General features: G+C 40.2%; 1 protein-coding gene across 2 annotated transcripts in view; it reads right to left on the reverse strand.

The window, feature by feature from the left end:
- IL20RA (interleukin 20 receptor subunit alpha) overlaps positions 1-19408 on the reverse strand; it is a 39132-nt gene extending 19724 nt beyond the window's left edge. For both annotated transcript variants that reach the window (XM_055324666.1, XM_055324665.1), the window contains exon 1: positions 19261-19408. In XM_055324666.1, the coding sequence (XP_055180641.1) occupies positions 19261-19387 (127 nt within the window). In that variant the 5' untranslated portion in view covers positions 19388-19408. The remainder of the gene's footprint in view (positions 1-19260) is intronic.
- Positions 19409-22846: the final 3438 nt, after the last annotated feature.

Genomic DNA, 22846 nt, shown 5'->3' on the forward strand with positions numbered 1-22846 from the left:
AGGAAAGTGGAGGATAATTTCTTATAAAAGAAAACAAGGATCACCTTTGAATTAAATTTAAAAAATCATTGGTAACATGCAAGAATCAAAATGTTAACTTAAAATATTGGAGAGATCACAAAGTCCTGGGTAATAAACAATCAGATTTTAGGAAGAACATATCTTATCAGAAATATACATATTTTAGTCAGTGGACTGGAAAATAACAAATTTTGATACTGCAAACCAACCTTAGGAAATGAAATTTAGCTAAGTCATCAAAAACTGGTCTAATCTTAGCTATAGTCCCATAATTCTTGTGTGAATTACCTGGGACTAATGTCAGTTTATCCTTGGGATAAAACTAATTTCTCAGCTAAGATTAGCTAAGATTAGCTCTATACAATGTATTGTAATCCCACAACCCAAATGAAAAGAAAGAAAAAAAATATTTGCTTTAAAATTAAACTTTGTAATGTAACTCTAATTCTAACCCAAAATAAGCTCTTTAATGCATAGCAGAGTAACCAATATATAGGTGGTTGAGTGTTTGTTTGGGTGTGTATACATATGCTATATTTGTAATGGCTTCTGCTTTCAACCTTGATCATTTTTAAAAATATCTCTGTTTTATTTTTAAGAAGAAGGTTAAATACTCAAGGAGAAGCAGTATCAGCTGATCACTGTGTGGGTTTGTATCTAGTAGGAACAGAGAATATCTCAAAAAGACACAGCCTGCCCAATGTCTGTCTCTCTATCCTTCTAACTCTTTGGAGCCTTTGTGTATCAACTGTTTTTTTTGTTTTTTTTTTTCTGGAGATCATATGCCAGAAAATAATTATCAGTGACTTAATACTGCTCTGTGCTACCAATAAGTTCTGATTTTTAATCAGATATTTGAGTACGAAGCTGAGAACATGGGGAGGCAGGGCCATGAAGCATCATATTTCCCAACCCTTCAAAAGTGAGGAACACTTTTAACACAAAAAGTTCCAAGGGTCTTTTCATATCTAAAGCCTGTCATTCTCTACATTTATATGACACATGCATGTGAAGAGTAGTTAGCATCTTGTAAGAAAATTAAAATAGACAATGTATTATAATATCACAGATGGAAGATATTACCAAAACATAGCTCCATAGAACTAACTGATAAGAAACTAGGATATTCCAGTTTGTGGCAACTTGAGTTTGGAGATATAAAACACAAGTTATGTTACATATTATAGTCCAGACATATGTCCCAATGTTTAATCTATATAAATTTTTATCTTTGACGACATCGATTTTGGCTTTAAAAAATTATTTATGTATTTATGTATTTATTTATGTATTTATTTATTTATTTATTTATTTATTTAGAAAGAGATCATGCACAGGTGAACGTGTGTGGTGGAGAGGAGTAGAGAGGAAGGGAGAGGGAAGAAGGAAAAGAATTTCAAGCTGACTCCACATTGAGGACAGAGCGTGATGGGAGGGACGGGGTGCTGCATCTCGTCAGAGACCCTGACCTGAGCTCAAACCAAGAGTGGGTTGTTTAATGGACTGAACCACCCAGGTACCCCTTCTGCTTATCTTTAATGTAAGTACATGATTTACAGAATTCTCAAAATGCCTAAAACATACATACTCAAAACAGTTTTAAGAAATAACCTGGAAAAAAATGGATTACTCATTTCAAGTTAATGTAACTTAATTTCCTTGGTCATTGTTATTAGGAGGAAACAAGCAATTTTGCTATTCTGAAATGAACTATGCTCTGGAATGTGCTGTCAATTGTTAATGTTCATTGGTTTAACAGACATCTTGATTCATGTTTTATATTTGTTTAAATGATCCTCCAGAAATGCTCTGCTAATTATCAAAATAGGTTAAAGAAAATTAATAGTGAACAATAACATTAAAACATTAAACATTTTTTCTCATGTCATTCTATTTTTTGAAAAGAAAATGTATTTCATTGCAAATGTTATGAAATACATATGCAACTCCTCTGCAAGTCTACATTATGGGTAAATCACATGTATCACCACAATTTGGGTAGCTAGCCTCCAAAGAGCCCTTGATAATCCCCTCCTCCTGGCATTCACAGCTTGTAAATCCCCTTCCGCATTGTATCTGGGTTAGTCTCTGTGTTTTAATAGTTTGCTTTTATATTTATTAAACAAAAATTAAAAACCCAGTGAAAAGACTGGAAATTTATTAGCCTTTTAGTAGCAAGCAAAGATTGCAGCGACACCTTTTTGGATTTTTTTTTAGATAATGCTTAGTTAAGCTCACAGTACATTGAAAAGGATTCAGAGTAATGAACACCTTTAATAGAAATACATTTTAAAACGGATATTGTGGTTTGGGACACTATTTCTGGGGAAGGAATATTCCAGCTTTTAGTCCTGCAGAGCCTTTGTTTGATTGACATTATTTATCTGAATACATAAGTGGAAAATATATCAGTTTGGGATCATTCCCTTGTCATTAAATCAAAATATTATCTAGGAGCTGCTGTACCATGACAAAGGAGGTCACATTCTAGTATCAGCCCATCTCTGTCACCCCAGAGATGGTCTGCTAATTTCTGAACCATTTTTAATCAGAGCAAATTAAGCCATGTAATCTTCTTTCATCACCCTTATCTCTCTGCTTGTATTTCGGAAATGGATATTTATCAATTTGGGATGAGGGATTGATAGTAATTTATTTATCTGTATCATTTGTAATATTTGTCAATTATGGAATTTTAATGATCTACCTTTGATCAATGGAAATAGATGCTTCTTGCTGTGGTTAGGTTTGACCTTTCTGCAAAGAAGCCTTCTAAGGACTGGGTTTGTTCTGGTTTCAGTAGGACATGAGAAGTCTTTTGGCATGATTGAAAGTTATGTTGATAGTGAGATCTATTCATGACAGGCTAAGAAATTTTATTTTAAAAGTAGATACTGAATGTGAATAAAAGCTAATTTGCATAAGACTTTAAAAATATAATACATATCGTGAAAAACCTTTACATGTTATATTTAACTGAAGCAAGCCAAATGGCTAGTATATAATGAAAACAGTAACTAACATTTATTGAAGCTTTCCCATACATTCTCATAACAGCTGTATGGAAAGTACTTCCATTATCATCTCCATTATACAGATGCAGAAACTGAGGCACAGACAAGTTGTACAAGTTCACACAGCTAGTAAGTGGAGGAGTTGTGTTCAAAACCCACACTCTTAACCTCCTCACTCATCTGCTACCCTTGCAAACATGCAGATAATCCTTATCTGAATTTAAACAAAAAGAAGACTTATGAGAAAATACATATTATCCCAGATATTGATATATAAAATCATTTAAATATTAATAAATATTAGATATTGATGTAGTCAGTACATTTCTTTAGATCCCACTACAATCTGTAGTAGGAAACTCTTTTTCCTTTTCCTCTCAGAGTATTTTATTTCAGCCCATATCTGAGCCTGGAGAATGCAAGTAGGAACTCTATTTCTACTTTGCCAATCCCCAGACAGTGTATGGTGACTAGAAAAACAGGGATTCCTAGAAGGCTATGTTTGAATCGATTTTGGTATCTTTTTAGTTGCTGAGTACATGCCCTCTACCAATTTGAAATCATAGTAAAATTTAAAGATGTAGAAATAATACATTTTGCCTTGGCCTTTAGCTCTTTGTCTCCTATAGAGAATACACTACAGTCAATCCCATTTATACTGATGAGAAACATCAGTTCAAGAAGCATCTTATTTATCCATTCAACTAATATTTGTTAGGCGCTATTATGAGTTGAATTGTGTCCTCCCCAAAAAGATATATTGAAGTCCTAATGCCTAGTACCTCAAAGTGTTTCCTTATTTGGAAATAGAGTTGTAGACATAAGTAGTTAAAATCATAGTGGAGTAAAGAGACTCCTAATCCAGTATGACTGGTTGTCCTTTTAAGAAGATGGCCATATGAAGACACAGTGACACAAAGAGAATGCTATTTGAAAATGAGGGCATGGATTCCCTACAAGCCAAGGAATAATGTGGGACTACCAGAAGTTGGAAGAAGCAAGGAGGAGCCTCCTCTAAAGGCTTCAGAGGAAGCACAGCCTTGACAACACCTTGATTTTGTACTTCTAGTACAAGAAAATAAAGAACTATAAGAAGATAAATTTCTGTTGTTTTAATCCAGTCAACCTGTGGTCCTTCATGAGGGCAGCCTCAGGAAATGAATGTAGATGCTGCTATGTAGATATCTGGTGGTGAATACAGACTGGGTTCCTGCCTTTCTGGAGTTCCCAGACTAGCAGGGAGAGGGACACTATTAACAAGTGAATAAATAAATAAATAAATATGTACTTATAAATTTGATGATTAAGCTATGAAAGGCAGTAAGGTTGGGTCTGGGTCACAGAACCTACTCAGGTGGAGTCTTAGGACTTGGCTTGAGGTGGGAGGGCAGTATTCCAGGCAAAACCCCCTTGGATGGAAAAAAAATCTCATCCAAAAAGGCAGTTCCTTGAAATTGTCAAAAGACAAGGGTGTTTGGGGGAAAAAAAAAGTGAGGAAAAGGAGAGTGGTCAAGAACAAATTGAAGAAGTACGTAGAGCTGGAGTCCTCATCTCTATAAGCCCTGGGAAGGAGTATGGATTCCATTTGAAATTCAGTGGGAAAGTATTGAAGCCTTTTTTTTTTTTTTGACGCCTTTTAAATAGGGGACGCCATGGGCCTATTTATATTCAAATAGATTAAATCACTACTGAGAGGAGAAAAGATTGGAAGGAGGCAGGAATCGAACTGGAGAGACCACTAAGACCATAATTACAGCAGTCCTAGTGAGGAAGGATGGGCTTGCCACCAACCCCCCACCCCCCCATGCTGGCTGTGGATATGGAGATGGGTGGGCAGCTCAAAACTCTTTTTCAAAGTAGAAACAACAGGACTTCCTGATGAAGTGGAGCTGCAAGAGTCTCATCAGCAACAGAATTACCATGTTGTGAAAGCTTAAGTTAACAAATTAGGATTTATGAAGGAATATTTGCCTTTTTTTTTTCTGTCTTGATGATGCAAAGGAGTGCTAAAAAATAGAATTCGCACTTTTTTTTTTTAAGAAGGAGAAATAGCACACCTAAACAAAAACAATTGATAACTAGTATTTTCTTGTTGTTTTTAAATCTTTGTGAAGTTTTTAGGCATTATGTTTGTTTCAGGTTTGGAAAACATAAAGGAAGACACTCCTGAGTAAACATTTAAATTGAGAGAAGTCATTTTTCTAACCTGCCAGTACTGATAAGATAATTTATTCAACACTGAAGTGAAAATATGTCACACCCACATCAATGTCAGGAGTCATGGGCCAACTTATGAGTAACAAAGGCATTTTTGTTCACATAGGTTTATGGCCTCTAAGTACAGCTTTGATTCTCTGATAGTCCATCCATTTCACATCCTAAATCACAGAGCTGCTGGACTGGCACACAGAGGTTTATTTCTGGGGGTTCTGTAGCATTACAACTTTGGAATGGAACACAAGGTTCTTCATGGTCGGGCCTGACCTTTCCTTTTGCACTTCTGCCAAATGCACCTTGTTCACCAGTCACACCAAATTACCTGCAATACCCTAACTTGCTCCACTGTTCTGTGCCTTTATGATTCTGGTGTCCTCCTCTTAGAGCATCTTTTGGAACTAAAAGACCCCTCATTCCTCCATGTGTGCATCCATTTAATAAATATTGGCTTATACTATTTTAATGACATGACAATACTGTGAAGTTATGTAGAGTATGCATGATCTCCACTGAAGTGGGGGAGGCATTCTTGATGATATTCATCTGGGTATGAGGCTGCTCTTTGAAGAGAAAATGGAACTCAGCAGACCTCAAAAAGGGGTGGGACTTCTGGGCTCCTTTTGAGCTTCCCTGACCAGGTATGGACTTTGAGCAATACTTAATGGTGCCCCTTGAGTTGTGGTTATTTAGCATGGCCTCTGCCTTATCAAAGCTACAATAGGTCAGCAAGGACGAGTCTACTTAATGAACTTCCAAGTAATGATTGATGAGCTATATCTGTAAGTCACATCATTCAGATTTGTTTCTGCTCTCAGTGTTTATTTTCTGTTCGTAACATTTTGGCCTTTGGGAAAGTTTTCTAGTCCAGCCTCATTTATGTTACACACCATAAGGAGAAAGTCCTGTCTCTCTTCTTGGGTCCTTCTAGTAGGATGACAATAGATAAATGATATTTGAAAGGGATAAATCTATGACAACTTCATTGGTGGAATATTATAAAATGTGGCTACTACATTTATTCCAAGAGTTATCTTTTATAAATACAGATCTCTAGGTATAGCAAAAACAGTATGCAACATTTTCCTGGTGGCCTCAAAGCTGACATTACATCTTCTAAAAATGTTGAAATTTTAATTATATGCCTGATCATAAAAGGCATTTCTATTTCATTATACTGTGGGAAAAGCTCATGCATAAATTAGTGCCTGATGTACACCCATAAAAAGTGGTGAGGTTTTCAAAGTGAACTCATGAAGGGTCAGGGTAATCAGTCTCGTGGTTACCCAAATCTCTGTCTTTGGGTGCTGAGGTAATTTGACTTTCTTATTATGGTTGTATGTTCATCCACCAGTGAGGAAAACAACCAGATTGTAAGAGGCTCAACAGTCAAATGTGTCCACCTCCGGTGAATTCCCTTTTGGGGCCATTCAGGTTTCTCAAGTTCATGACTAATCAGGGAACCCTGGCATAGAGGAACCCTGCCCAGAGAAAGTCTCCAGTCTCCGTGGCCCCGGCTGCTCTTTTGAAGCTCAAGCAGAGTTAAGGGATCACCAGGTTCTGCGCATGTTTGACATGTCTTAGAGTCTTTTATCCCCAGCATCTGGCAAATAAATGCTTTTGAAGAAAACTAACCAGGGACTGGTGGGGCTCACATAAACCATGGAGGCAGTGCAGGACCCAGATTCACATGAGGACTGAATGGGGTTGGAACTACCTGATCTGCCAAATCTTGGTATCTTGAAACCACCTTGGTCAACTCACACTGTACACAGGGATTAACACAGTCCAAAGAGACTCCACAGATGCTTTTTAATGAAGGAACAGTAGTCCATGCATGGCAAGTGGTTGCTACATACTGCAAGTGTCTTTTGAAAGAGGAAAATACCTTAATACACTTGTATCAGTTCTTTATTGTGGGGAGTGAAATTAAAAGAGTTAACAAAAAGCACAAGAAGGTGATCAACCAATTTCTGAAGCCACGAGTTATAAGTTACTTATCTTAACCACTCCCAAATGAGAACCAAACGGTATTGCTGCCTTTAGACAGATTATCTCAGGTCTTGTTCTGACTTCATCATGCTGAAAGGAAAAGCAGATTTTCTTTTGTCTTAAGTTGTAAATTAGTTCTCCTGAAAAATATTAACTCCTCTTTCTTCTCTTCTTTCTAATTATATATCCGGCAAGGGCCCTTAAAAACTAATCATCTAAAAACAGCACTTAAAATGTGATTCAGAAACTATTTACCTAAGAAAAGATACACAGCTGTGTTCTATATAGGAGAGAGCATGGTTTAGCGTGAACATTAGTTCCTGCACACTGGACTGTCTTCCCTGAACCACCATCTCCACAGTTACTTCTCTACTCTTTCTTTGCCCACTCACTCTGCTATATGTGGGTGCTGCCTCTATGCTCTCTCTAATAATACTGCACATTACATGGCACTGCCACCTGCCCTCTTTCACTGTCTTCTAGTAATTGTTTAGGCGAGTAGGTCAGAGAGAAGTTCTAAGAACAAGAGTTCCAGAGCCATACTGGAGGCCACTCTCTACCACTTAACGAGCCATGCACCCTCAAGTAAGTTATTTAACCTCTGCACCTCTATTTCCTCTTTGTAAAATAAAATAATACTATGGGCTTCATAGGACTGATGGGATGATTAAGTAAGATGCTCTACACAGATCTCCTAGAATAGTGCCTGGCACAAAGAAAGAGCTCAACCATTATTCGCTCAGTGTTGTCCTCCATGGTTACTATTCTCTCTTTACAGCTAACTAGATAGAGCCCAGGAGAAGCTGCATGACTTGGCTGTAGTTATTCAGCTATTTGGAGGATACTTGACTGAGGCCAAGTGTTCTGACTATAACAGGGCTCCTATTATTATAGGATACTTACCTACTGCCTTTAGGAAATGCTCCTAAGAGCACTGTTGTGGGAAGAAGGGATTGTATGATCATTATCAATTTTGCATGTTATAAATGATTGCTTCTAAGGAGAGAGAGAAGAAATTCAATGAGGAAAACCCAAGTATTTCTTCTTCATTGAAGCTTTTCCTGGTCAGAACTGTACACAGTCACGTTATTCATTCAACATAGTTACTGGGCACATATTGTGCACTAGAAATAGAAACTGATAGGCACCAGTGTGCAGCAGAAGACAGAAACACACAAAAGGCCGTGCTCTCATGGAATGAGCATATATTTGAATTTGGGACACAATCCATCAGTATATGCTTTCCCTGCCAGAAATGTGAACATTTATGTGGATGAGTGATGCATGAGTCATACAGAAAAAGCAGTGTTATTTCTTCATAGCCACACCTCAATAAATACATTTATGTGCTTAAACATGTTTTTGGTTATTGCTGTTGGTACCTGATAGCAAGCAAGACCTTAAAGCTGCGACTACTTTTTAAAAGAAACATTTTGAAGTTTACTCATAGAAAAGTATGCATCTTCCATGAAGCTCCCAGAGGAGGGTTTATAATTATTCCTATAGTACTGCTCAGCTCATGGCATTTGGGGCACACTTTCTTTCAGGTATAATTGGTTTCAGAGGTAGCTTATAAACATGCAAAAAATTCCATCTCACTTTTTTTATAGTCATACCTTGTTTTTGCCCAATTGTAACCTGATTTTCCAGCCTGATTACCCAAGTTTGTTGGAAACAGCTTGGAATGCTCTTGAAAATTAAATAATACCTCCAAGGTAAAGGTTTGCCACTTGATGGGCTATTCTGACCAACATGTGAGCTCTACTTGGAACTTGGAAAAAAGGAGTTTAAGAAATATATTGTGGTAAGGTTTTTGTGCATGAAAGGGCCTATTTTAAAGACACCATTATTAACTTGTCTATGTCAACCTTGCTGTTAGAAAACCAGTTGTACTACCTTATATCATCTCTTGTACAAATGTCTTCCTTTCCCTTTTAGAAATTAGCCCTTTCAGGACAGGAACTTGATTTTCTCCACATTTTGTGATCTCTAAAGTACCTTGATTTGTAATAATGAACATCATAGTAACTATGGAAAAACAGATTTGAGTGTGGGTTGGTGCCTCTACTACTTGATATCTTGCCTTAGAAATGAAAAGATGAAAGCAAGAAGAGAGTCAAGGGCAACCCATTTGGGACCTCTACAGTATTGAAAAGAATAGTGTTGGGAATTCCAAGTTCAATCAGCAGGTATTGATTAAATATCATCTATTTTTCAAATCATATTCACAACTAGTACTTCTTTTTATCCTTACAGAAGCAAAGTCATTCTTTCATTAATATCTCTATCACTTGAAATTTTCAGAGGGAAAATCAACAAGATAAAATTGTAAGAAAATAATTAATAGAAAAAGTTAAGAGAGTTTTAAAAATAATTATTTAGTGGAAAGTAACTTGGAAGTAAATACTTAGTGGTGATTTGGAAGTATTAATAGTATTTGCTTCTGTTCATTGTTGACTGGAATTCTGAGGTAAATGATGTTGATGGTGTGATCACCAGTTGCCATCTTAGATTTTCCAATTGAACAAGACCAAGACAGAAGTGTACAGTAGCCATCAAAAAAAAACAAAACTGTCAGAGGGGCACCTGAGTGGCTCAGTGGTTGAGCATCTGCCTTTGGCTCAGGTCATGATCATGGGGTCCTGGGATCGAGTCCCACATCAGGCTCCTGCAGGGAGCCTGCTTCTCCCTCTGCCTATGTCTTTGCCTCTCTCTGTGTGTCTCACATGAATAAATAAATAAAATCTTAAAAAAAAAAACCCAACACTGTCAGAAAGGTAAAATTTTTTTTTGCAATAGGCTATCTCTTCTCTATAGTGACAAGTGATGCTTTGATATTTTTGAGGGTTACCCGGGCTAAGATCAGGCCTCTTTTGGGTTGAATTATGCCTGGATGAAGTTGCATAACTATATGCAATAGAATGAACAGAAGTCCTCTACACTACATAGGCCACACTGAAGATCAGCTCTTTTAGATCCTTAACTGCCACAAAGATGTAAAAAACCACTGGTCAAGAGAAAAACAGAGCGACAATGAAGAGGCCACCCATAAAGAAGAGTCACAGGCACTGCTGCGTGGACAGCCTTGGAACTTCTTCAGGAATAACTGAGAGAATGGATCAATTAAGGCATTCCCTTTGCTCTTGCTCATTAAAGCCAAGAGAGCCTTCAAAGCACTGTTTGATTAAGGAAGTAGGAAATAGCACCTAGGACACTAGCCTGATCTTGCAAAACCACAGCTATAACAATTGTGCCTTTTGATAACTGTTTGTGGTCTGATCTGGTATTGCAAAGAGCCACAGACCACAGTGACCTGAGGCTGCCAATGGCCATCAAGTCAGGCTGTCCTATAGTTACAGAGCTCCTTACTCCTGCCCACGTTTTGTTTGTTGATTTGTAGGCTTAAAAGAAAGAACTTCAGGTGTGAAAAGGAATATTAACTACCTGGTAATTTATAGATAGAATATTCTATGTGGAAAGGAATATTAACTATCTGGTAATTTATAGATAGAAGCTAACCCCTGATTTAGCTTCACAGGTATACCTTGGAGACACTGCAGGTTCAGTTTCAGGCCATGGCACTAAAGTGAGTATCACAATAAAGTGAGTCAAATGAATTTTTTGGTTTCCCAGTGAATATAAAAGTTATATTTATACCATACAATTGTCTATGAAGTGTGCAATTGCATCATGTCTAAGAAAACAATGTTTATAGCTTAATGAAAACAATACTTGATTGCTTAAAAATGCTAACCATCATCTGAGCTTTCAGCAGGTCATACTCACTGATCACAGACCACAAATAGCCATAACAAATATATATATATCAATTAATCTATCTATCTACCTATCTACCTACCTATCATCTATCATCTATCTACCAGCAAATCTTGTAAGCCCTAGTTTAAAGGTCCCTTTTATGGGAAGCCCCACTTGCCTTCTAAATTTGATTGGTTATCTTGTTCTGTGCTTCTAAAGAAGCATGATTTTCTCAATTCTGGCATTTATACTTTAACATAATAATCGCCTGTGTGAGACTAAAAGTTATGTGACAAAAGAGACCTTGTTTTCTTGTTCACCTTGATGCCTACAACTATTCCTGATATATATGAATGAATGACACTAAATGAATGAAAAGTGCTCAAATCACATTATGTCAAGGTATATGTTAACTTCTGAACACCCAAAATAGATGCATGGGGTGCTAGGGTAATTCTTCTTCCTTAAATCTGGTCACTTGGAATACCTTATTCCCCTAAAGTTATTTGCTCCTGAGTTGCATGTGATAATTTATTTCACACTTAGAAATTATGAGCTAATTTTTAAAATAACAAAGTAGAGCACTTTGCAACAAATATATTTTAATCTAAAATGGAGAAGGAGGACTGGCTTGGAATTAGACGGATAGTTAGCCTTAAGTATGAAAACGGTCCTTGTTGGAGGAAGAGTGACGATTTTGCAGTGAAAGTGTACCTCACAGAAGCCGAGGCAGGAGGTAGAGGTCTGAGGAGAGGGAGCCCCTCTGCTGAAGAATTTTAAACTGCACTGGCTTTATTACACACCATGGATGGCTCTTCACCTGCTTTTTTTGCTGAGCTAGAATTGACCTATAACATCACATTAGTTTTAGGCTTACAAAATAATAATTCCATATTTGAATATATTACCAAATGGTGGCTCTCTCTTATGTTCATGTTATGGAAAGTACAAGAGAAGACCTCATCTCCGCCCTCAACATTCTTAGGAGAGACGTTCAGTCATGACACTTCTGCATTCTTTGGCAATGGACATAGACTATAAACATGCTGAGGATGAGAAAGCCACCGCATGGGGCTGAAAGGGGAGCCTTTCTCCACTTTGCAAGCCAAGGCCACGGATCCTGCCCTACATTCAAGACTGTGAGTGAGGGTAGGTGTTATGAATTCAGTTGTGCCTCCCGAAAAAAGTATGTTGAAATCCTAACCCCTGGTACCTTATAAAGTAACCTTAATTAGGTACACGGTCCTTAGAGAGGTAATCAGTTAAAAAGAGGTCATTAGGTTGGGTCCTAATCCAATACGACTGGTATCTTATAAAAGGGGGAAATTTAGGGGCACCTGGGGGGCTCAGTTGGTTAAGCGTCTGCCTTTGGCTCAGGTCATGATCCCAGGGTCCTGAGATCCAACCCTACATTGGGCTCTCCGCTCAGCAGGAAACCTCTTCTCCCTTTCTGCTCCTCTCCCTGCTCGTGCTCTCTCTTTCTCTGTCCAATGAATAAATAAAATCTTTAAAAGGGAAGGGGGATTTGGACACAAAGACAGACATCCACAGAGGAAAGATTGTGTGACGACACAGGGAGAGCACCATGTGAAGGCAGAGAATTGGAATGATGATCAACAAGCTAAGGGATGGCGAAGATGGCCAGCAACCACCAGAATCTAGGAGAGAGGCATGGAACAAATGGTCCCTCAGAGACCTCAGAAGGCGTCAACCCTGCCAATATCTTGATTCCAGGCTTCTAGCTTCCAGAACCATGAGATAATAAATTATGGTATTTTAAGCTACCTGCTTTGTAGTACTTTGTTAAAGCGGCCTCAGAAAACTAATACAGGAGGTATTTTTTGCTTGCTTGTATCTATCCTCAAAAATGAACAGTGTTTACTGAGGAGAACAGTGAACACTTTAAGGGCTGCCGAGTCTCCAGAAAGTAAAGATGAGGGGATTGATGAAAGCAGGAAAATATCTGCAAAGTTAAGGAGGAGGAAATTCAAATCGGGGAAATAATGTAAACAAATGCATTAACTAGGACAACGCAGTTGCCAAAACACCTCATATGACCAAAACACAAATGCACCCATATGGGATGGAACTTTGAGGAAGTCAAACGAAAAGCATACATGTTGAGAATCAGGAAGTAGAAGGACAACTTACTGACGCGTCTGTACAGGACAAAAGGATGCCAGGTCTCTGGGACTAGAGGTAGAGCTGGCATTTGCAAAAGCAGCGCATGAAGGGATTGAGATAGCCGTATGGAAGCCATTTTGTGGCTCAACATGCAATGTGCTGACCACCACAGTCAGAAATCAGACCTAGAGTTGAATAGATAGATACCCAGTAAACATTTTTATTTTCAGAAAAGAGTATCTTTGGTTAAATTAAAGGCCACCATCACAGACCCAAGCTTTGATAAAACATTATGCTGTACTTCCATCTTCTAGCCTTCGAGAAGCAAACAGAAAACTAAAACTAACCTCCACAAAGTGAACTTGTCTTAATATGAAAGCCTGAGTATAGAAGAGGGTTCAGAGTCTGTGTCTCTGAGGAGAGGACAACAAAGAAAAGGAGGGCAGTTTTCGGGCTTCCAGAACCCTATGTTCACCAAGAACCTGATGCTGAATCATTCAAGGACAAACATGCCAGGCGCAGTGCTTAAAATGTTAGTAAACCGGCCATCTCATCATGATCGGCAGGGAGGCAGCCTGGGACCTTGCCGACAAACACAGAGATGTTAGAAAGATCAAGACAGGCCGACATGGCACGTCTGGGAAGGTGCTTAGCTAAGAGGAGAGAAGACACAGAATGTTCCATGCAGTTATCGGCACAGCTTGTTCTGCTTGGCTTCAGCAGTATAGAGTGAGGACCAACTGTAGGTGAAGATCCAAGAGATTAAGACCTTCGTTCATTATATGGAAGAACATTTTAATAGCTGGAAGTTTGCCAAGACACGACATCCTGCTTTGGGTGTCAGACAGTGAATGTCCCATGGTGACAGGTAATCAAATAGCAGGTAGGTAATAATCTGGAAATGTGCTCCAAAGGAGATTCATAGGAGAAGCAGTTGGACGGGACTTTCATGTCCTGTCAACTCCAGGTTTCTATATACACAGGAATTCTGAAAACTAAAATAGAGGATGTATTTAATTTTAATGTCTTCAGCCAGTACTTTTTTTTCCTAAAGTTTTCTTATTCTCCAATTTTATAAGTAATTGACATACTTTGGAATTGGTTAGAATGGTTTAATTCACTTTTCTGGCATCAGCTTTTGTGTCAAATAGTCGTAAATATGGACCAAGAAAAATCAGAATGCTTTCAAAATATCATAATCCTAGCATAAGTGTAATGTTAGTAAGATGGATAAAATGATTTTATTCATTAAAACGTATGCTACATTAAGCTGTAGCTGATTCTAAGGTGTCTTTTTCTTTTAATCATCATGGAGATAAATGTGTCAATGATACCTGGTAAAACTGTTCAGTGAAGAAAATGATGCAAATAGAAAATCATTTTAAACATATCATGCATGAAATTAAAGGTGCTTTTAAGCAAAAAATCACAAATTTACTGAGTAATATTTTGTGAAAAGTACTATGCTGAGCACTAACAAAGGCAACACACAGATATGCAGTTTTATTTATTTAAAATATTATAGGGGCATCTGGGTGGCTCAGTCAGTTAAGCATCTGACTCTTGATTTTGGCTCAGGTTATGATCTCAGGGACGTGGAATCGAGCCCCATGTCAGAGCCCCACGTCGTGCTCAGCACAGAGTCAGCTTGTCTTTCTCCCTCTCTTCCTCTCTCCACTCCTGCTCTCTCTCAAATAAATTTAAAAATATTTTTAAAAAGTACTACAAAAATGTTTTACGTTGAACTGCTTATCCTAACATACTTAAAACACTAATAATTCCATCTGCCTAGTCCCTTGACCAAAGTTTATGCTTAAATGAGAAATATGTGTCCTACGTGTGGCTCTACCAGCCAGAGCTGTACAAAAAGGTACACTCAGAGAACTGAGGTAACTCCTCAGCCTTTCCACATTGTTCCTGATCCATGCCACCTCACCGAGGTAACAAATCCCCTTAGTTGTTCTTTTGAGAGTGCATACTGTCTTTCCTGGGTTTGTCCTATAGGAAGTTTAATAAATAGTTACAGGCAGTAGGTACACACACATTCTGAAGATATGAAGCTGGTGATACTCTAGCCACACGCTTGGATCTGGGGATACATGATGTTCCCTAGACAGGTTGGGGATGCACCTCTAGCTGATAAACGTGGAAGCCATGCAAATGTACAAGAAATTATTTTATGTCTGCTCCAAAGTAATAGTAACTATACAGTGAAAGTCCCTGTAGAAACCACCTTCACCAAGTGATCAAGGTTAACATCGCCACAAAGAAGACATATTGATATCATAAATCCTTTGCTATGATGCCCTGAGAAAGACAATATAATTTGCTCAAAAGGAATAACCTCACTTTAATCATGAAGAAACATCAAATGAACCCAAATTGAGGGACATTCTAAGAAGAGATGACACTCCAAAGTGCCATGAAAGCAAAAACAGGCCGAGGAACTGTCATAGATTGGAGAAGATGAAGGAGACAGGACAGGTAAATGTAAAGTGGGATCCTGGAACAGAAAAAGAGCCTTAGTGGAAAAACGGTTGAAATCTGAGCAAGGTCTATAGTTTAGTGAATATATCACACCAATGTTAGTGTCCTGGTTTTGAACACCATACAATGTTATGTAAGATGTTAAACTTGGGAGAAACCAGCTAAGGGATTTATGGATAGCCTACTGGTTCTGAAACTTTTCTGTAAGTCTCAAATTATTTCAAAATTAAAAGTTAAAAAAAATAATGAAGGGAATTTAATTAGTCCACTGGAATCATCCGTGTGTACAAATAACTTCTCAGTGAAAGAGAATATCCAAATGCTGCTATGTTGATATTAAAGAAGAGACACTTCAACAAATACCATCACTGTGTTAATTATAGTAAATTAGTTCTAACAAGCATAGATGTAGTAGTAATATTTGGCTATATTCTAAAAGCTCCAAAACTAAAGCTAGGTTCATTTATTCCTAAACATAAACTCCATATTCTTGTCTTTCTTTGAGGATTGTGGGCAGATCTCCCTGAGGGAGGCATATTGGAGGTAAGATGCCAAGTATGAGCAGGAGTTAGAGTTAGCTGGGGCTAGAGTGGGGAGGAGCACTCTAGCAGAGGGAACTGCAAGTATTCTGTCTCTGAGATGAAAAAATGGTTTGGCTTGCTCTAGGAACTGGAAAAAGGCCAGTAGATCAGGAAGTAAGTGGTGTGAGGTAAGGCTGAGAGATGGAGGAGTGGTCCACAAAAAACCTTGTAGGTGAGTTCAGAATTATTCTATAGCAATGAATACTTCTCGAGGGCTTGAGGAGAGGAGATACATGACCTTGGGAAGCCATCTTCTCCTGCTCTCTCTTATTGGCTCCGGAAGCTTGTTTTAGAATGCTGACCGTAGTTCCTTATCTCCATTGAAGAATAAGCATGGAATGGGCCCACAGGGCAGAGTATGACATGTGACAGGGATAAACTTGCTGGCAAAACTTCTGTCTCTGGAGAGTTTATAGAGTGAAAGTGAATGGATATGGGTGTCATGCCTGCCTTGAGGGAACATCACAGATGTTCTGAATTCTGTTAAAAGATTACCTGAATTTAAATATCAATATTTTCCTAGAATGTTGATGCTACGTTGACATTTTTTTCTTTCTCTTTGAATGTTTGGTTTATACAGCCTGATCTATTGACAGCCTGGCAGCGTCATGTAACCCTTCGAAAGCGCACATTGCTTAGCGGATATTGTGGCTAATCCATCAGGATAGAAATCACTCTCTATTCGGGGGTAAGTATGACATCCAGGTAGCTTCCAACCTGATTTTTCCAGCAGTCCTCAGGGTGTCTGAAGACCCAGAAGAGAAATAAATGCCTTAAGAAGAGCTAAGGAGGGGCATTTGGGTGCTCAGTGGTTGAGCATCGGCCTTTGGCTCAGGGTGTGACCCTGGAATCCTGGGATCAAGTTCTGCATCTGCTCCCCACAGGGAGCCTGCTTCTCCCTCTGCCTGTGTCTCTGTGTGTCTCGTGAAAAAATTACTAAAATCTTAAAAAAAAAAAAAAAAAGGAAGAGCTAAGTAAGTACCTGGATCTTATGGATCAGAAAAGAATTTCTTCTGGGTTCCCCCCACCCAAAAAAATTTTGCTTTAACACCAAGAATATTACTACTTTCTAATGCCAGCCCCGCAACGCAATTTTGGAGCAAGCCTTATTTCTCTCTTTGATTAAATATAGAAACAAGCAAATTCGTATCTGCTAGTTGAAGGCTCAATATTTGTATAAGCCAGGAAGAGTCTCTTCCTATACAGCATATGTAGAAACAACCATAAAACAATCTAAAATCATAAAATAACATAACATAATATTATAAATAAGTTTATAAATATTGAATAAAATAAAATAACTATAAGTTTTGATAAATTTAGGATTTAGAAGAGAAACATTTTGAGGGTATTTCTATTGTTCAAAAATCTCTCCAACATCAATATGCAAACCTCTTTTGTGACTGTATTGAACTTATTATTACTGTATTTTTATTGAAGTGTAGTTGACATACAATGTTACATTAGTTTCAGGTATACAACATAGTGATCCCACCAACCTGTAATTAGGCCATGCTTACATGTATAGCTACTATCACTATACAAAGCTATGATAATACTAATGACTATATTCCCTGTGCTGTACCTTTTATTCCTGTGACTTATTCACTCCATAACTGGAAGCTGTATCTCCCACTCCCCTTCACCTATTTTGCCCATTTTCCACCTCCCTTCCCTCTAGCAACCATCAGTTTGGTCTCACTGTTTCTGCTTTTTGTTTATTCATTTGTTTTGTTTTTCAGATTCCACGCATAAGTGAAATCATATGGTATTTGTCTTTTTTCTGCCCGACTTATTTCACTTAGCATAATATTCTCTAGGTCTACCTATGTTGTTGCAAATGGCAAGATCCCATTCTTTTCTATGGCTGAGTAATATTCCTGTATGTGATGTGTGCATGCGTGTATGTGTATCACATCTTCTTTATTCATTCATCTATCATGGACATTGGAGTTGCTTCCATAATAACTGTATTGAACTTAAACTTTGTATGGAACTTTTTCTTGGACTATTAAGAATACTGGAAAAAAAAAAAAGAATACTGCACTTTGGAGGACAACTTTCTTCCTGCATTCACTGTTGATCAGCTCTGGGTTAAAAGGCACAAAAGCCCGAACCACCTACAAAGTACAGTATTTGGGAAGCTTTGCTGGTTTTAATCTAAAAAAAAAAAAAAAAATCCCAGATATCTTGCTTCTTAAAAATCTTAAATCTTCTTCTCATATACCAGAAATGCAGAAGAAAAACAGAAATCAGGTTAACAAATCATCCTGGCTTACTGGATTCCATTTGGTAGAATTTATTTATTTATTTTTTTAAAATTCTTTTTTTAAAATTTTTATTTTATTTTTTATTTTATGATAGTCACACACAGAGAGAGAGAGAGGCAGAGACACAGGCAGAGGGAGAAGCAGGCTCCATGCACCGGGAGCCCGACGTGGGATTCGATCCCGGGTCTCCAGGATTGCGCCCTGGGCCAAAGGCAGGCGCCAAACCGCTGCGCCACCCAGGGATCCCCCATTTGGTAGAATTTAAACTTAAAAACACAGCAAAACAAATTTCAGTTACCTTAGGTCATAAGTCAGGTAAAAGTTTTGTTACTTCCGAAAAAGCCAAAGAGCACCTCTCTGCACTCGGTCGTAACTGCAAAGGAAAACCGTGACGTGCTCCGGAGGACGCTGCTCCTTCTTTCCGAGCAGAGCCCCGGGGCGGGGGCCCGGAGTTCGGCGCGCAGCGGGCAGGCGGGCGCGGGCGCTGCGCGCGGTCACTGTCGCCGGCCGCAAGCTCCCCTCGGAGCCGCCACCGTCACACTTGCTCTCGCTCTGCGCCCCACTCCCCCGCAATGGAAAGTGTGAGGCCCTCAGCCCTGCACACTTGACCAGGGAGCCGAGGCGCGCGGGTGGCAGCCGCGTTTCTCCCGGGGCTCCCAGCGCCAACCCCCGCGCCTCCCGCTCCGCCCAGCGAACCCGAAACCCGCGCGCGGAGCGCCCCGGGGCGCGGGGGGCAGTCGGCGGCCCGGCCTGGAGCGTCCCCGCCCGCATCTGGCGGCCCGGCCGCCACCCTCCTACCTGCGCGTCCCGACGGCGCGGCCGCGAGCAGGAGCAGCAGCAGCAGCAGCAGCAGCCGCAGGGCCTGGCGCCCGGGCACCGGGACCCCTCGGTGGGTCCCCGGCGCCGGGGGTGGGCGGGCCCACATGGGCGGCGGGCCCGGGTCACATCCCCGCCCCCCCCGCGGCCCCCCGCGGCCCCCCGCCGCCGCCGCCGCCGCCGCCGCCGCCCGCGATTTCTGGTCCCCAGCCCCGCGGCTCGCCGAGTCTGCGCCCGCGGCCAGGGCCCGACCACGAGGGCGCCGGCGGTCAGACCTCCCCTGGGGAGACGAGAGCCGGTGAGCCCACGGGAAAGGGCGTCTGGGATTGCGGCAGAACCGGAGAGTCACTCCTCTCAACTTTGTAATGTCAGAGATCAGTGCCGGAAGGAGATGCGTGTTTATGTCTCAGCGTCCTGCCAGGCAGGCACCGTGCCATGCACCGCTTTGGAGTTCACGCAGCCCTCCCCGGCGGCAGCCAGGTGTTATCCCGTTCGTTGTGCGTTACCCCCATCCTGAGGAGGGGAACTCAGGAAGTCAGGGCATCTGCTTGGATGAAGACCCCCCCCACCCCGGCCACCCCCACCCCCGAGCTTGTGCGCAGGGGCCTGAGGATTTCCACCCAGGCTCGCTTCCAGGTCCCAGGCTCTTCATAACGAACGCGATGGCGGTGGTGGAAATGAAGAAATGTGCTAAAGTAGTTACAATGGGATAAAGGAAACCTGACAACCGGTCTCGGCTCTGGTCCTTGAGAGGGAGTTGTAACGGTTGGGCACAGCCTTAAAAAAGAGAAATAAACCATTCACCCCGCACGTGTCCCCTCTTTCCCTCACAGATAACCTGAGTGTGCAAAATCAGATCCCTACACGTGCATCAACGACTTTCATCTTCAACAAAAGAACCTAGAGTAACTGAAAAGAAAGACGTCTTTTTGCTGGGAAGGGAGGGAGAGGAAGGGTTAGATTTTTAGAGTCCCTGAACTATGCTACTTCCTTCTCCCCAGAAAGACTTGGAAACAGAATAAATCCAGCTCCCGTCCCCCTTTGGCTGGGACTCAGCCTTGGGACCCAGGACCTAGGCCTCTAGAAACAGGTGTTTGTCAGCCTGGTCTTTAGGTTCCACCAATTGGGGGCACTGGAGGAATGCCGGTAGCCGGAGGAGAAGCGAGGGGCCTGGGCCTCCTATTTGCTGCCCTCCTTGGCGATGTCCCACAGTGTCTCCTCACCCTGGTAGGAGCAGCTGGTTCCATCCTTCCAGAATCAGCCTCATTGTGCCCCCTCAGAGACACCAGCAATGGGCTGGCCATGCCCATTCTCAGAGGCGAGTTCCAGCTTCCTGGGTTCCTCTGCCAGGATGTAACCCCCACTGCTTCCCTTTGTTCCTTCAGCCCTGGAGGCTGAGAGTTGCTTTCTGTAGTTGGTTACTTCCACTGCCCTTTTACATTGTTAGTTCTCCAACATCTGCTTCATCAATTCTACATAGGAAATTCTTTCTGTTAAAATAACTGGTATGATTTCTCTCTTCCCGGCTGGGGCCTTTCGGATTCAGTAAGGTTTCGGAAGGACTGAACATTTTAGGAAGCACTCTATCTTAGCAGCGCACCATCAGCATTGTGGTGAGTTGCTGTTGTTCTTACTGACTGTTAATTATACTAGTAAGTCTTCATCCTTATCATGTTAAGTCTAGTGAGTTAAATTTGACATATACTTGCCGCAAAAGTATTTGGGGCCATTTTTGGTATCTAAACTTTAGGGCTTATGTGTGCTGCTGTTCAAATAGGAACCATTTGTGGACCTAAAGGGGCTAAAGCAGACAGGCACATAGCTCGCCCTCCCTCATACCCTACCCTTCTTAAGTGCATGTTCCCCTTTGCACTTGTCAGATGGCAGGTCAGAATTTCACTGGTCTCATACATGTTAACAGATTCACCACTCTGTCCTCAACAGATGCCTGTGGTTCTCATAGGATGAGTGTGACCTAAAAAATTGCTACATGTCCGGTTGATGTTTCCCATGCATTAAATTAAAGAGTGGAGTCATGACTTCTTTTGTTTTTACCTGTGCCCTGGAACTCACCTTAGGGAGTTTCCTTTGTACCTTCAAATTCTACTGTCTCACCCACCCTGTGAACTTCAACAAGAGGCAGTCTGGTTCCCTCCCAGTCTAAACCTTTCCAGTCAAAATAAATCCTAGTATATCCTTCAGGAGATTTTTGAAATGACTCAACACATTCAAACTGATATATTCTTCTGTCATAAAGATTGCAACTTTTCTTTCTTTCTTTTTTTTTCCCCAAGATTGGTGCTTATTTATTTATTTATTTATTTAGCTAAGTTTTAAATTTTAATTCCAGTGTAGGTAATATACGGTGTTATATTATTTCAAGGTGTACAATACAGTGATTCAATAATTCTATGCACTACTCGGTGATCATCATAATAAGTGTACTCTTAATCTCCATTATCTATGTCATCCATCCCCCCACCCACCTCCCCTCTGGTGACCACCAGTTTGTTCTCTATAGTAAAGAGTCTGTTTCTCAGTTTGTCTCTTTCTCCTTCCTTCCTTCGCTTATTTGTTTTGTTTCTTAAATTCTACATATGAGTGAAATCATATGGTATTTGTCTTTCTCTAACTGACTTATTTCACTTAGCTTATATCCTCTAGATCCATCCACGTTGTTGCAAATGGCAACATTTCATTCTATTTAATGGCCAAATAATATTCCATTGTGTTTATATACACCACATCTTCTTTATCTATTCATTTATTGATGGACACTTGGGCTGCTTCTATAATTTGGCTGTTGTAAATAATGCTGCTATAAGCACAGAGGTGCATGTATCTCTTTTAATTAGTGTTTTTTTATTTTTATTTTTTTGCAAATGCCAAGTAGTATAATTATTGGATTGTAGGGTAAATTCTATTTTTAACTTTCTGAGGAAACTCCATACTGTCTTCCACAGTGGCTGCGCCAGTTTACATTCCCATTCAACAGTGCTAGAGGGTTCCTTTTACTTCACATCCTCACCAACACTTGTTGTTTCTTGTGTTTTTGAACTTAGCCATTCCAACAGGTATGAGGTGATATCTCATTGTGGTTTTGATTTGCATTTCCCTGATAACAAATGATATTGAACATCTATCTCTTCATGTGTCTGATAGCTATCTGTATGTCTTCTTTGGAGAAATGTCTAGATGACAATTTTTCTTGCCATGATTTACTACCTGCTGAGATCCTGATTTTGTGGAGTCTGATGTATGGGTTTTGAGCTTTCTGTTCAGCAAGGCTGTAGGCCAATACCTTCCTCCCTCAATCCCAGCACTAATACTACAAACAAAAAATACAAACTTTTCCTAGTCCAGCTGAACTCCTAAAGAGCTTCCAGGAATGATACATCATCATGATCATCACTGTCATGGGAAGTTACTGAATTCTTACTTTGAGTTAGGTACTATGCTAAGAATTTTACACTTACCACCTTCTTAGGTCCTTACAATATTTCTATGAATTAGTCACATTACCCTAAATGACAAAATGAGGAAACATGGTAGGTCAGGTTGCCCACTT

This window comes from Nyctereutes procyonoides, unplaced genomic scaffold (genome assembly GCF_905146905.1).
Source record: "Nyctereutes procyonoides isolate TBG_1078 unplaced genomic scaffold, NYPRO_anot_genome, whole genome shotgun sequence".
NCBI lineage: Eukaryota > Metazoa > Chordata > Mammalia > Carnivora > Canidae > Nyctereutes > Nyctereutes procyonoides.